This window comes from Uloborus diversus, chromosome 3 (assembly GCF_026930045.1).
Source record: "Uloborus diversus isolate 005 chromosome 3, Udiv.v.3.1, whole genome shotgun sequence".
Classification (NCBI taxonomy): domain Eukaryota; kingdom Metazoa; phylum Arthropoda; class Arachnida; order Araneae; family Uloboridae; genus Uloborus; species Uloborus diversus.
This window is the reverse complement of record NC_072733.1, coordinates 30,139,908-30,154,318: the sequence shown is the minus strand read 5'-3', so window position 1 is coordinate 30,154,318 and position 14,411 is coordinate 30,139,908. Positions and strand designations below refer to the sequence as shown.

Below are 14,411 nucleotides of genomic sequence, written 5' to 3'. Positions count from 1 at the left end.
GCTTTCCTGAACCCATACTGCAAACTAGTCAATAGATTATTTGTCTCCAAAAAATGTACTATCTTAATTTTCATCAAAGTTTCAAAAATTTTGCAACCCACCAAAGTGAGACTCACAGGTCTAAAATTTCCCGCACTCCCTTTAGACTCTTTCTTGAAGAGCGGTGCAATGTTAGCCAGCTTCCAATCCTCTGGCACTGTCCCCGAGTTATAAGAAGCATTGAAAATATTTACAATTACATCTGCTAATTCCTCTGCACATTCAACCAAAATTTTCTTATAAATATTATCTGGTCCTGGAGCATTAGTCTCTTTAATTTTTTTCAAATGGAATAAAAGGTCATCCCTAGATGATACAAAGTCCTCAAGCTGTACTATAGCTTGTGTCTTGCTGTTGTCAACTGTTGAGATACAGTTATGGTTAAAAAAAACTCAAAAAAGGTTATTAAGAACATTAGCAATAGCACTATCGTCCTGAATTGAAATTCCGTGCTCATCAACCAGTGGCCCAATATGATTCTTTTGAACTTTCCCCAAATTTGCATATGCAAAAAACCTCTTAGGATTCCTGTCTATGTTATCTGCCAGTCTTTGCTCCAACTCTCTTTTCTGAATCCGTACCAAATACTTAAATTTACGCCTTGCCTTACAATTTTGGAACCTATCTGCACTGTGATCAGTTTCTCTAAACCTATGAAAAGCAGCTTGCTTGTAATTTAGAGCGTGTTTAGTTTCCCTGGAGAACCACATTGACACCGTTTCTCCTGAAGAGAACATGATCACCAACCGTTTTCGCTAGATTTTCCTTAAACTCTGCCCACTGAAGATTCACATTGCTGCTGTCCATTCCGAAAGAAAAAAATGCTTTCAAACTCTGCCTAAGTGCCACAAAATCAGTATTTCTGAAATTGGCCACGAACCTAAAATTCTCTACTTTATGCATATCAAATTTCATCCCCAACCTAATACTGTTGTGGTCACTATCTCCAATGTTTTCCCCTACTCATAACCCTTGAACAGAACCTTCCATGTCACAGAAATCTATACTAGCTTGCAAGTTAACTTGTCAGTGACGTCATTAAGCGCGGAGGAAAAACACTGAGTGAAAAGACCGCCTGTAGGTTTGTAAGGAGGATCTCCGATAAGACACCGCACTCGCAGTTGCCTGCTTGGCGAATTAATCCGCTTTGGCATACTTCAACGAGAGTGGAGCACTTGAGCAAAATCACGCCAAACGCAGAATATCCGGAGATCGCCAACTGTTTGTGAGCTCTGATTGGCTGGTTTGTTCAGTTGCAAATGAATGTATGGATCCGCGCTGCACCGCTCTTAAAATTGAAAATATTTAACGATTCACAGAAATTATGACAAAAAAATGTCCCTTTTGCATCGGTTTAACTAACTAATGCGATTTCTAAAGCAAAGTGCGTAATTTCTCCCCGATTATCTGGCAAAGCGCAAGGAACTATTTCCTTTTCTTGGCCGCAGCTCATTTCTCCATAGCCAAGAAAGCTTGCAATCGAGTATAGATCCAAAATCTCGTCCTGTCGAGTACCGAGATTATTTGAATCCCTACTGTTAAAATATTTTCTCTTATTAGCCACCCTATTTCCGTTTCTAGTAAAATCCAAATAGTTAGTATCCTTTCGAATTCTACTCTTTAAACCATGTCTACCATTCCAACTTAGTTTTTTGATTCTGGAAGTCTTTTTGACCCCTGTAGAACTCAGATGCAGGCCATCCCTGTCAATCCACTCATGTTTACATTTACTCCATACATCAATAAACCTGATACTATGCTTTACACGAATTTCTTTAAGTAGCAGGTTCATACACCTAGCCCGTTGTTTTAACCAATTCCTATGCACTCCATATCTTGGAAGCAAACCAACCACTTGGACATTTGTCGAACTTTTGGTTGCTTTGTCCAACAGGGAATCCCATTCTTTTGTAAACTCATTGTTAGTATGGCCTACATCTTTAGTTCCCACCCACAAAGTATAAATACCCCCTTCTTTTCAGCAACCATATTTACATCTCTCACACGAGCTCCTGACAAACAACATCTAGCCACCTTATGTCTAACTCTGCCTATTGAGTTTCCCACCTCACGCACCATTGTATCTCCAAAAATTATACCCTTCATTTCCCAGTCTGTTTCCTCAGCAATAACTTCCCCCTTTACCTCTGGAATATTTCCACTATCTAACACACAGCAAATGCCCACCTTCTTTTTACTAACTTCCCCCTTTCCCTCTGGAGTGTTTACCCCATCTACAATCCTACAGCCTAATGCTAACTCAGTTTCCAAAGTAATCACCCTAATTATGATTTCTGAGATTTCAACACACTTTGTGCAAATGAAATCCTTCTCAGACTCATCCTTCCCCTTAAACAAGCAAAACATCTGACATAAGCCACAAGAATTCCACCCCGAGTAGCATCAACTCATCGGCCGATCATCGGCCGTTCATCGAAATCCAATCAAACTTTGATCGGTCGATGATCGGATTCCGATGAGTTTTCATCGGAAATTGCTCCAATATGTCTCATCGGCAATAGTAGAATCCGATCATCGGAATTCAATGAATTTTGCTCCCTATACCGATGAGATTTGGAGCAATATACGAGCAGTGCTGTTCCGAGGCGATGAATTTTGGATGAAAATACGATGAGATTTTGAGCAATATACGAGCCGTGATGTTCCGAGGCGATGAATTTTGGATGAAAATACGATGAAATTTGGAGCAATATTCGAGCAGTGCTGTTCCGAGGCGATGAATTTAGGATGAAAATATGATGAGAAGTAGTAACAACTGCGATATAGGGAGAAGCAGGAGAAAAAAAAATTAACAGTGGATGATCACGTGACCCTTCCGCCATCTTGAAAACTTTCAAGATGGGGTATTTTTGGACGATGTCATTTGGGACAATTATTTTATATATTTTATTTTTTTTAATAACTTGTTTATTTAATTTCTAATTTAACAACTTTTGATGAACGTGATTCATGAACTCAAACGAAGTCGCTTTAGCCGGGAACCGAACCCTAGACCTCTGGAATACGAGATTCATATGCTAACCACTGGACAAGTAATGCTCTTTCTTAGGAGGAAAATAATGTATTAAATGGAAAATCATTTGTGGCGCCATCTATCGGGTGGCAAGGCCATGACAGATTTCTGAACGAAAAAGTGAGAACTTTATTCAGTGAATATACTTGTGGCGCCAGCTAGTGAAGAGTCGGAGTCGATCATTTTGCCCGCAAACCGAGTCGGAGTCGGTAATTTTGGAAGTCAAATTGAACCAAGTGGAATTGTTTTGGAGATAGAGAGAAATCATTCAAGAGTCGGAGTCTCATTTTGTTCGCAATTCCAGTGTGGTAATCGGGGTTGGAATCGTGAGTTAAAGTTGAATTGATTTTGCAGCAAATCGGAGAAAACCCTTTCAAAATCCAGGAGTCGGATTCAGAGTCAAAGTCTCAGTCATTTTTCCTCCGATTTTCAACCCTGAATGTTGAACCGTATAGTTACGTTTGATCAATGACACTATCAATTGTCGGATATTCGAATAATGAAATTTATCCTATTTTAACAGTTGGGAGATTTCCAGAAATTTTAGATTGGGAAAATTTTTATCGGAAAATTTAAACAACCTACTTTTTTAAGATGAAGTGTAACTCGGCAAATTTTCATCGGAAAATTTGATCGTTACGATCTCTCTTTCCGATGAAAATTTGCCGAGCTGCATTTCATCGGAAAATTTGATCGTTAAGATCTCTTTTTCCGATGAAATGTAGCTCATCAAATTTTCATCGGAAAATTTGATTGTTACGATCTCTTTTTCCGATGAAATGCAGTTCGGCAAATTTTCATCGGAAAATTTGATTGTTATGATTTCGTTTTTCGATGAAATGTAGCTCGGTAAATTTTCATCGGAAAATTTTATCGTTAAGATCTCTTTATCCGATGAAATGTAGCTCAGCAAATTTTCATCGGAAAATTTGATCGTTACGATCTCTTTTTCCGATGAAATGCAGCTCGGCAAATTTTCATCGGAAAATTTGATCGTTACGATCTCTTTTTCCGATGAAATGACATTCGGCAAATTTTCATCGGAAAATTTGATCGTTACGATATCTTTTTCAGATGAAATGTAGCTCGGCAAATTTTCATCGGTAAAATTTGATCGTAAGGATATAGTTTTCCGATAAAAAACAGCTCATCGAAAACCGTTCTCGGATTCTGATCGCAACGATATCAGCGTGCATTACGCGATGAGTTTAGGAGGAGTCGATGATCGACCGAGCAAAATCCGATGAGTTGATGCTACCTGGGACTTGTCCCCTTTACCACTCTTAACCTCCTTCAAAATGCTTATAACCCCCATTCTAGCTCAAAACGATACACTTTAAAAGTCAATACAAAAATGTAAAATTGAAGAATTAATGCTGATTATTAGAATTAGAAAGCATTGGAAGTAAAAGGTACGAATATTGCTAAATCCTAAGACAAGCAGTAAATTAAAGTAAACAAGTTACACACTTAACAGAGCACTCAGGCTTAACAATAAAGAAATCAGCACAATTTAAGCTTTGCTTCAAGGAATAGAAAAACACTTTCAGAAAGCAAGTACCGTAATTTCGGGTAGATAAGCCGCCCTATCGTATACACCGCACATGCAATAATTTACTAACTAAAAACAAAAGTTCATCAGATAAGCCACCTTATGGTATATGCCGCATAAGAGTGTATCAAAACATGGCTCCCCACCCCTCTATACATATATATATATATATATATATATATATATATATATATATATATATATATATATATATACATATGTATGGATGTGATCATTTATTATAGTTAGAACGAAACTGTAACAAGCAACTGCACTTGTTGATGGATAGAAAGGGAATTAACTTCGTGTAAAAAAAAAAAAAATATTGGAAAATGCTACGGTTACGCAAAAAACGAGTGTTGCCAGATGACATCTACATTTGTTTGGATGAAAGGCTTTCAAATCATTGTGTTAGCAGTTCATGAAAAAATTGTTTACCTTTGATCCATTGGTTCTTTTTTTAATTTATCATCATTGACACATTTTAAAACATTACTCAGACTATAGGGACTCCAACTCAGACAAGCTAGCAATTTTTCCATTTTTCAGGAGTAAATGTATGTCTCCATCACGAATCTGGCAACACTGGAAAGAACAACAGCAGCGAACAGCAGTAAAATTGGCGCAGACTAACGCATGTTTAAGGGTGTGAAAAATTAAATTTAATGAGAAACCTTTTTCATGGTGCAATTTGAGAGCTCTACTAGCGTTTACTAATGAATTTAAACATTGTCGCTCGATTGGGCGAACATGAGAAACACTAAGAGAGAAGGATGGGGGGGGGGGATTTCTTCAGATACGGCGCCCTGGAAGATACGCCGCAGATGTTTAATTTCAACTTTAAAACACATTATAAGCCGTGGCTTATCTACCCGAAATTACGGTAAATCAAAAATAAGACAAAAATACAGCACAAAAATACTTAATTATATGATAAAATACATTAAAAATACTGAAACTAAAGCAGTAAAAATAAACAATTACAGTAAAAAATCACTAAACTCAGGAGCTGTGCAAAAACTCTCCCCAGCAACAATAGTGCCCTCTATCGGCGATATTGTTTTTTTTTTCTCTTTCTTTCTTTCTTTCTCTCCATATTTTGTATTTTTGATAGCCACTTTGTATTTGATGGTTGATTCCATTTTAATTTGTGCGGTAGTGTAGAATTGAGGGAAAAATAAATGTAGGGGGCTGCTTGTTAATAAGGGTAAATGAAAGAAATTGAACTTATTCGCTTCTGCATGGCAGTTCCTTATATTTGCTGTATTAATTTCTGATTTCTTAATGTCAAGAACTTATCAAATAGCATGTTCAGCTCTTCTTCTTTTTTTCCCCTTTCCTTTTCTTTTTCCCTTTTTTTTTTCTTTCATTTTCATGTTTCAACTCATTTTCATTTTTTGAGATCCTGAATCCTTTTCTTTGTTGACAACTTTCTATTCTTTGCATTGTCTGATGAGCAAATGAAATTTTCTTGTGCTAGGAATTCTAGCATTCAATGTTGCACAAACTGATGAGTCAAAATCTATTTATAAAAACTTTTATCTTTTATTTCTTATATTTTGTCTTGCAAAACATTGAGGAAATGATTTCAGTATAGTCAAAGGCATTAAAAAAAATTAATCAGTCTGTCAAATGCTAGTTGTTATTATAATGTGCTGTCCATCAAAATCTTTTTGTATTTTTTGTTTTATAAATTTATTTTTATTTATCTGGTTATCTATTTCTTTATTGTGGAACATAACTTTTTCTTTCTTGTACAGTGAAATTTGATCTAATTACAAGTTTCTTTACAGTATTTTAATCAACTCCGGCAAAACATTATTAATACCCAGTTACCTGAAAAACAGGGTGTTATGGCACAGTGGTTTGATAGTTTAATGGATGGTATTGAGCGAAACCTTCAAACAAAGAACAGAGAACGGTAAATATTGTAGCAATACTGATCAATACACTTTTTTCACTTTCACTCTCTTTTTGCATTTTTTTCATGTTATATACCTCATCCAATTCAGGATAATGAGGGAAGAAAAATTTTCCATAATTTTTCTCTTTAAATCACAGCAGATTAGTAGTTAAAGAGGTAGATGTTTATATCCTGTATATGGCATATTTGTGTATAATTTCATAGAAATTATGTTTGAGAAAGGTTCAGTTTATTTTCGTAACTCATGGAGTTAGTCCAAGAAACTATTAGTAAAAGGGAAGTAATTTAGTACCAGAAAATTATTGCCTGTGTTTCATTTGTAAAAAATGTTCCTTCAATGCTGGCTTAAATTATATTACAGTCGAACCTGTCTATCTCGAATTTCACGGGAAGGGAAAAAAATTTGACATAAAGAGGTTTCGAGACACGAAAGTTTTGAGAAACTTATTGAAATATGGAATACGATGATGAAAGTTTGAATTTTATACTACAGACAATTCATGCGAAAGATTAAAATTCTTCCGTATTATTTTTGTTAAGTATTTAATCTACTATTTTATACCAAGTACATTATTGCAAGTTTAAAAATCATTTTGACAGTAATGAAATTTTAAGCTTTCCTTTTTCAAAAATTTATCAATAAATTATTAGTGCAAAATATTTTTTTTATTGTTTTTTTGGTTCCTACTTTTTTTAGATTCAACTATGCTCTTGAGCTTGGCAATGGCTGAAAAATCTATCGTTGGAAAAATCTTCCACTTTTCTTTGTAGCATTTATCCACTTGCTGGAACACGTTGGTCCTTGCAATGGAGGAACCATTTTATTTTATTTTTTTCATTAATGGATTGCCGTTCAAAAATTCTAGAATTTATATTTTTCATCTTTTTTTTCGCTCCTATAATCGGCTTTTAATTTGAATGACCTTTAACCACGAACTTGAAAAACTCGCCCCACATTTCAAATCTGTCAAGTTTACCCCTCACCTCATTGTCCCATTCTCTGCCCTCTGCTCTGCTTCCGAAAAAGTACTCGAAACGACTGCCCTTTCGTTTGCCTTCCTAGAAATCCAACGTATTCCTTGGTACATTTCTGTCTTTTTTACACTGCCCTCTCTGCCCTTGAGGACATACTACTGATTCTGTGTTTAAGGGAAGTTTCTGTTGGTTGTTTTGAAGACTACTGGGCTTCGAATCCGAAAATGACTGCATTGCTGGAATTCGAGATATCGAGGTTTTCGTAAATTTTTTTTCGAGATAAGCATGGAAAATACATTGAATTTTGACTGCAAATGCAAGGAAATTAAAAATCTTCGAGATATACAAGTTTTCAAGATAAGCAGGTTAGACTGTACTTTGATGATTTCCTTCATTGTTTAGCATTCTTTAGCCTAACAAAAAATATAATGAAGTTTAACTGCCTTGGCTATCATCAGGACATTGATTGATGTTGGAAATGTGAGAAGGTTTTTTCGCTTTTATACTTTTCTTGCCTTCACTTTGAAAATTGCAATCGTTTTGCATCCACTATGGAAATCGGATTTTTCTTGTTTTGGATGTTTACTATGCTTTGTTAAAGCCGCGATTCCACATCACCGGAAAAACGGAAACTGAAACGGAAAATGTACGATTTTCCGTTCCGTTGTATTTCCGTTCAACTGGCAGGAAATTCTTACGCGGAATCTTGGAGCGCCATCTGGTGAAGGATTCCAGACATTCACTTTAATTTTGTGTATTTAGCGGGAAAGATGGATCGAAGAAAGAAAAAAGATTTTGCAATGATGAGTTTACATTTTCTTAATGTAACAGCTTTGCTCTTGGATAAACAAAAACCATATCCACTCATATAGATGCATTGACTTTACAAAGCCCGTCATTTAGGGACAATTATCTTCTCAAGTGCCCTTAAATGATTGGCCTGCGTTATACAAATTAACCTTTCGAAATTAGCAACATTTTAGGTAGAGAGAATCAAACGGAGTGGCAGCACTGAATACATAATTTTTACAAGGTGGGCCAAAACATTGAAACTACTGCACTTACACATTTCCCAACAAGATTTAATATCAAGTTTTAACGAGAATAAAAACCTCCAACACAAAAAATAGGGTGTGTTTGCTGCCTCGCTTGCTCTCCCCTAGATCCAGCACCCTGCAATAGTAACTTTCAATTTTTAAATCGTTAAATTCGAAAATTACAGATCAAAGTTGATTAAAAATTTAGATAAGCGAAACAAAATTTAATTTTATATGCAGAAAAAAAAAGCTATCAATGTATTTATTAGGCTAAATAAAGGAATGAAAGATATATTTCCAAATCCTGCATAAAATAACTATTCTTGTATTTTGTGATGAACACACATTCAGAATAGATTCCATTTGTTGGTACAGGAACCATTTGGGAACATAGACATCAAGGTTCCCTTTCCTGTACCCAAACTTGTCCCTGACTTTTCTTTTTTCTTTAGTAAACCGGTCCCTTTGAACTGTCCACTTTGTTTCTGCTACAGGACCTGCAAAAATTTAATTTGTTGCAGTTGATTGTTGATTGCAAACGCATAGTTCATACCATTCAAATCAAGCGACTAAAAATGTTCGACTTACCACTCAAATTGAATTTGGAGCCGATGACAGGCCACAAACTCTTCTTCATTTGGACATCTTTATAATCTTTTTTTTTTTTTTTTGTATCGAAGAGGCAAGGATATTTCCTGACCTCTTCTAAATATATCTTCATGGATCCACTAGCCGTCAATATTTCTGAAGAAAAACGTTGTTGACAATGTGAAGAGTTCCTATTGGCTGTTGCGAAGCGGATTCCGTTGCCAGAAACAGAAAAAGTTAAAAATGTTTCAACTCTCGATTCCGTCTTGTTTCTGCCGCTCGGAAAAGGAAACAACCGGAAAAAGACCCAAAATCACGCACCGAAAAAATCCTATCATGCAATTCGTGCCATGATCCCTCCCCCCCCCCCTCCTGAATACATTACTATGTGTGCAAATTTTAAATAATTTACTTTTTCACAAAATTATCTTATTTTTCGCAAAAAACGGACCCTGTGAAATATTCTAGACAAACCCCTGATATTTTGAAATGAAAAGCAAAAAAAAAAAATTATGAACTTATTGTTTTTTTTTTTTTTTGGAAATAAATTATGCTCTTTTTTTAACAATCAGTAAGGTCTAGTAAGAGCATGGCATTTTGGTACATTAGACTTGCACAAAGTATGTTTAAAATAAAATACTAGAATTTTTTCTTTTAATATCCTGTTAAACTGGATTATGATAATTTAGCTGCCAAAAATATGTAGGGGTAACTAGGGAGCCTTGACCATAAGGGAAGCTTGACCCACCCTTCAATTTTTGTATTTAAAAATATTTTAGCTGTTTCCCACTATATGGCAGTCAAAGCTAGTGATGTGATCAGGCACCCATCTTAGTTTTATCCATCTAGCTATCAGATGTGTGGAGATATTTAGAAAAAAATGTTTTTCAACCTAAAAACTAAGAATTTTGAGCATAATTTGTAAGACCTTTTCAGCAAATGTAATTAGTTTATACTTTTGCAAATGAGATTTTCTAAATACTATAATATTAAGCTTTTATTATAATTATAAAGTTTGTTCCTTGAATTAGGTTTAATCTCACCATGTGCTATTCTGTATAAAATGGGTAGGTGGGGAGGCTTGACCCACTGGGTCAAGGCTCCCTTACTTAAACAGTTTAGGAATTCTAGAAATACTGTTTATCAAAAACAATTTATAATTACAATAGTTACTTTATGGGGATAATATATATGGTTATTATATATTTTGTATGTTTATAATAATACCAAGACATTGATTGTTAACAAGTATTAACTTATCAGTTATTGTTTACTATGGAATTTTTGTTGCAATAATTCATAACAAAAAGTAAATTATGATTAATTCATATAGTAGGCTCCGCTTAATGTGATCACGGTTAATGTTATCATTCGCTTAATGTTATCAGAATCACGAAGTCCCGAAACACTTGTATGTTAACACACGTTAAAAAAGTCGGATATTGTAATCAGCGTCTTCATTTATTGTTATCACTTTTTCATAAACTTTCAATTTTTTTTCCCCGTTTTTGTTCCTCAATTAACAGAAATACATGGGCAAACCCTGACGAGACTAACTTTCTGTGTAGCATTTTATGGTTTTTAATAGCAGTTCAAATTTTTTCTAGGAATGAAGCTACAGAAATTTTGCCCCCAGTGCCCACAGACTCCCCCTAAGAAAACTTACTTTTGCACCTAAAAAAATTCAGTCGCTGGACATGTTGCAAGCATTGATGTAGGACCTCCATTGTTGCCATTACTTTATAAACTATTAAAGAATTCTGTCGAGATTGAAAACAAAGCGAAGTTAAGTTAAAATTTAAACAACAAGCAAAACCATGCTGGAAAATATAGGAAAGCTGAATGTGCTTTGAAACTGGTTTACGAATGTCAGGGAAAATGGTCATATTTTACTTCACCTATTACTATGTGATTAAAAATTGCATAATTTAGCTTTAACTTTTTATAATTCAGATATTTCCATTCTGTTAATTTAATAATTTATAATTTAAAACTGCGTTCAGTTGAGTCATTGTGATTTTAATTTGAGGTTGCCAAAATAAATGCACCTTAATTGGAAAAAAATCATTATTTTGTGTCTCCTGGATTCTTTTCGGTTATTGTTATCAGTTGGATATTGTTATCAAATTGTATTTGTCCCAAAGTGATCACATTAAGCGACGCCTAATTAATTTTGGAATAATCTCTAGATTTATTCAAAAAAAAAATCTGGCTTTTGAGGAAAATTTGCAAATTTAAATTAATTTTTCTCAAAAAGTTTCTCTGTTATAATTATTTTTTTTTATAAATACTAATTTTTTATGAATAAATTATTACTACTAACACAGAGAAATACAATATTGACACACCTTTTAGAAGATGTTATAGTGGAAAATAATAAATGTGATTTTGACAACTTTGCTGTTGTAAAATTTGCAACAAAAAGAGATTTGTGTTATTTTGTTGGACGAGTTACACGAGTATTGGTTCTAAATGATGAGTATGAAGTCACTTTCTTACAACAATGTGAACACTCATTTAGTTTTACTTATCCAGGAAACAATGATTCATAAATTCAATTCTAAATATTAATGTATACATGATCTTAAAAATAATTTATTTCTGAACATTCAATTATCATGATAAAACATTATACTTAATATTTACATAATTAATAAAAAATATTTTCTATTTCTCATTTTACAATTATATATCACTACCCGGGTCAAGCCTCCCATACCATGGGTCAAGCCTCCCTTAGTAAGGGAGGCTTGACCCTCTAACCTAAGTTTTAAAAAATATTAATTTTAGAAAAGAAAAAATGTATTATTTACATTATCGCAAATATGTTCCTGTTGCCAATAGAATGTACTTCAATATGTGCTATCATATATTTAAATTTTCAAAATAAAATTTACAAAAATGTTTATCTAAAAACGTGGTCAAGGCTCCCCAGGTTTCCCTATTAGTTATGAAACATTTGTCAATTATTTTATACACTTGAAATTGACTTTCTGTGTGACTGACCCAGAAGCTGACTAAATAGGACCGTTCTAGCAATACATGTTACTTTTTGATGCCATTTCTTTGCAAATAACTGTAAAAGTCAATATGATATTTCTTAATAGTTTCTATTGGAGTTTTCAGGTGGCAACTTTTTTTTCATAGGATAACTTCTTTTCTTTTTTAAATTTTGAATGCTGCGTCTGAGGTAGTTTGAGTTTGTGACTCAGAAAACCTGGAAATAAGCTATACCTCATATTATTTTGTAATTTACTGTGAAGTTTTATAAGATAAATGAACAGTATTTTTTGTGCATGTGTCTAAGTGACTCTTCTAAGTAACAATCCACTTTTTCCCCCCTAAAGCTCATACAATGGGAATAAAAAATATTTTATTAGCGTTATGTGTGTGACATTACAGCATTGTGTGTGTGACTACGTGCAACAGTTGAGGATTTCGTAATAAAAATCTACACTTTACATCAAATCTTGTCCAAACTGCGCACAGAGGTTCTTTGGTGCTCAGGAACTCATCTGGGGATTTTTTGTCCCCCTAGGGAAGGGGGGCTTTGAACCCATGGAGGTAGGAGTACATTAGGGAACATACTGTATATACTCCCATTGTCACGTTTGAAGTAACTGAGAGAGCGGCGGTTATGTTGGGTGGTGAGAGAGGGGAAAAAAATAAAAACTATTATGCGGGCGAAAATTTCGCGTGTTTTACTTTTCTGGCTTAAATTGGTAATGAATTTTTTTTTTGCCAACCTAGGAAAAAAAAGCCCAACACAATTATATTTTAAGCTTTAAATTTCAAAAGAATAAACAGAAATGTTTCTGTTTAAAGGTATGGTGATATATCTTTACAACACATAAACAGTTCTGTTAGTTTAAAATAAAATTACATGTTTAGTCTCTAAAAAAAAAATATTGGTTGATATAAAATTTTAAAGTAATAGGGAATTCATTAAAAAAAATCATTATAAAAGCTCCTGATTTTAATTGAATATTATATAGAAATTATGAAGCTAGGTCCTTATACAAGTCACGTTTTAAACTACATAAAACACCTTACATGAATAAATATTGACAAAACATATTTCAAAGACTTAACATAAAAGTCTACAACCAAAAAAAAAAAAAAACCCATAAACATTTTGAAACAGTTATTCTTCAATGTATATTTGAATGACATTTTTTTCTTAAGCGGACCTAAAATTCCAAAATTCAGCACAAAGTAACAATTCGGTTTTGTTTTAAAGTGAAATGAATGCTCAACTGGGTTTGAAATAATTTTATATTTTTTCCTATAGATAAGATTACAAAATTATTTAAATTATCAAAACTTTGCATCCTCCAGTCCAGATTACGAAATTAGAATACAGCACAATGGAAAAAAGCAGCTTTAAACCAACAAAGATAAATAAAAGACTAACATAAAAGAAAGACTAATTTTGATAAAATTGCCAGAATGGGGATAAAAATAAAATAAAACTGACACACACCATGGATAAGCTTTTTAAAAAAATTTCATGCAAATAAATGTTAAATAGCATGAAATTCAAACTGTTTATGTTCTTCAACCCGAATCCATCTGATCCCATCCCTAAACCTAACTTTCTCTTGTAGACAATTTTTCTTCTTGTTTGTCAAATTTAGCATTGTTGTAAGCATTTCAGTATGGCAGAAATGGTTTGTCATATTGTCACTTTGTTTTTTCGAGATATACTCCAGATGATATTCCGATACTGGTCTGGTACATATATTGTTTCATGTTTTCTAAGAACCTTCTCAAGTGTTCCAAAATCCTGATCTGAATCTAGATATGTATGTCGCACTTTTGGAAATTTGTGGTCAATTGATTTGAAATAACCTTTCAATATAAGGAATTGATAGAGGCAGATCATTGCAAAGTTTTTATTCTGACCAGCACTAGAGTCACACCATTAAACCGTCTTTTGTTTTCAACTCATCATCTGTTTCTATTGCCATTAAAATTGAACTACAGACTTCTGAGCTTCCTCAATGGGCAACGTCTTCAGTCAATGTACAAAATGTGGCTTTGGCTACATTTTTATAAATTATATGTATTCCTAGATTGTAGAACCACATCTGACGCAAGTAAAAGGCTTTTCATGTTGTTAATTTTGGCAACGACATAGTCTGTTGTAAGTCAACGGTAATGAAAGCAGTACCATTATTACTTTTTGCATATTCCCTGTCAAATTTGATTGACTCGAAAGCAGTTTTGAAATTCTCTTCATATTCTTCATCATTATTCCCA

At 33.9% G+C, this 14,411-nt stretch overlaps 1 protein-coding gene across 1 annotated transcript in view; it reads left to right on the top strand.

Annotated features, from left to right (window-relative positions):
- The window catches only part of LOC129218311 (exportin-7-like), a 223,957-nt gene that overhangs the window by 188,368 nt on the left and 21,178 nt on the right, over positions 1-14,411 (top strand). Inside the window, exon 25 of the mRNA XM_054852545.1 lies at positions 6,419-6,546. Within this exon, the coding sequence (XP_054708520.1) occupies positions 6,419-6,546 (128 nt within the window). The remainder of the gene's footprint in view (positions 1-6,418; positions 6,547-14,411) is intronic.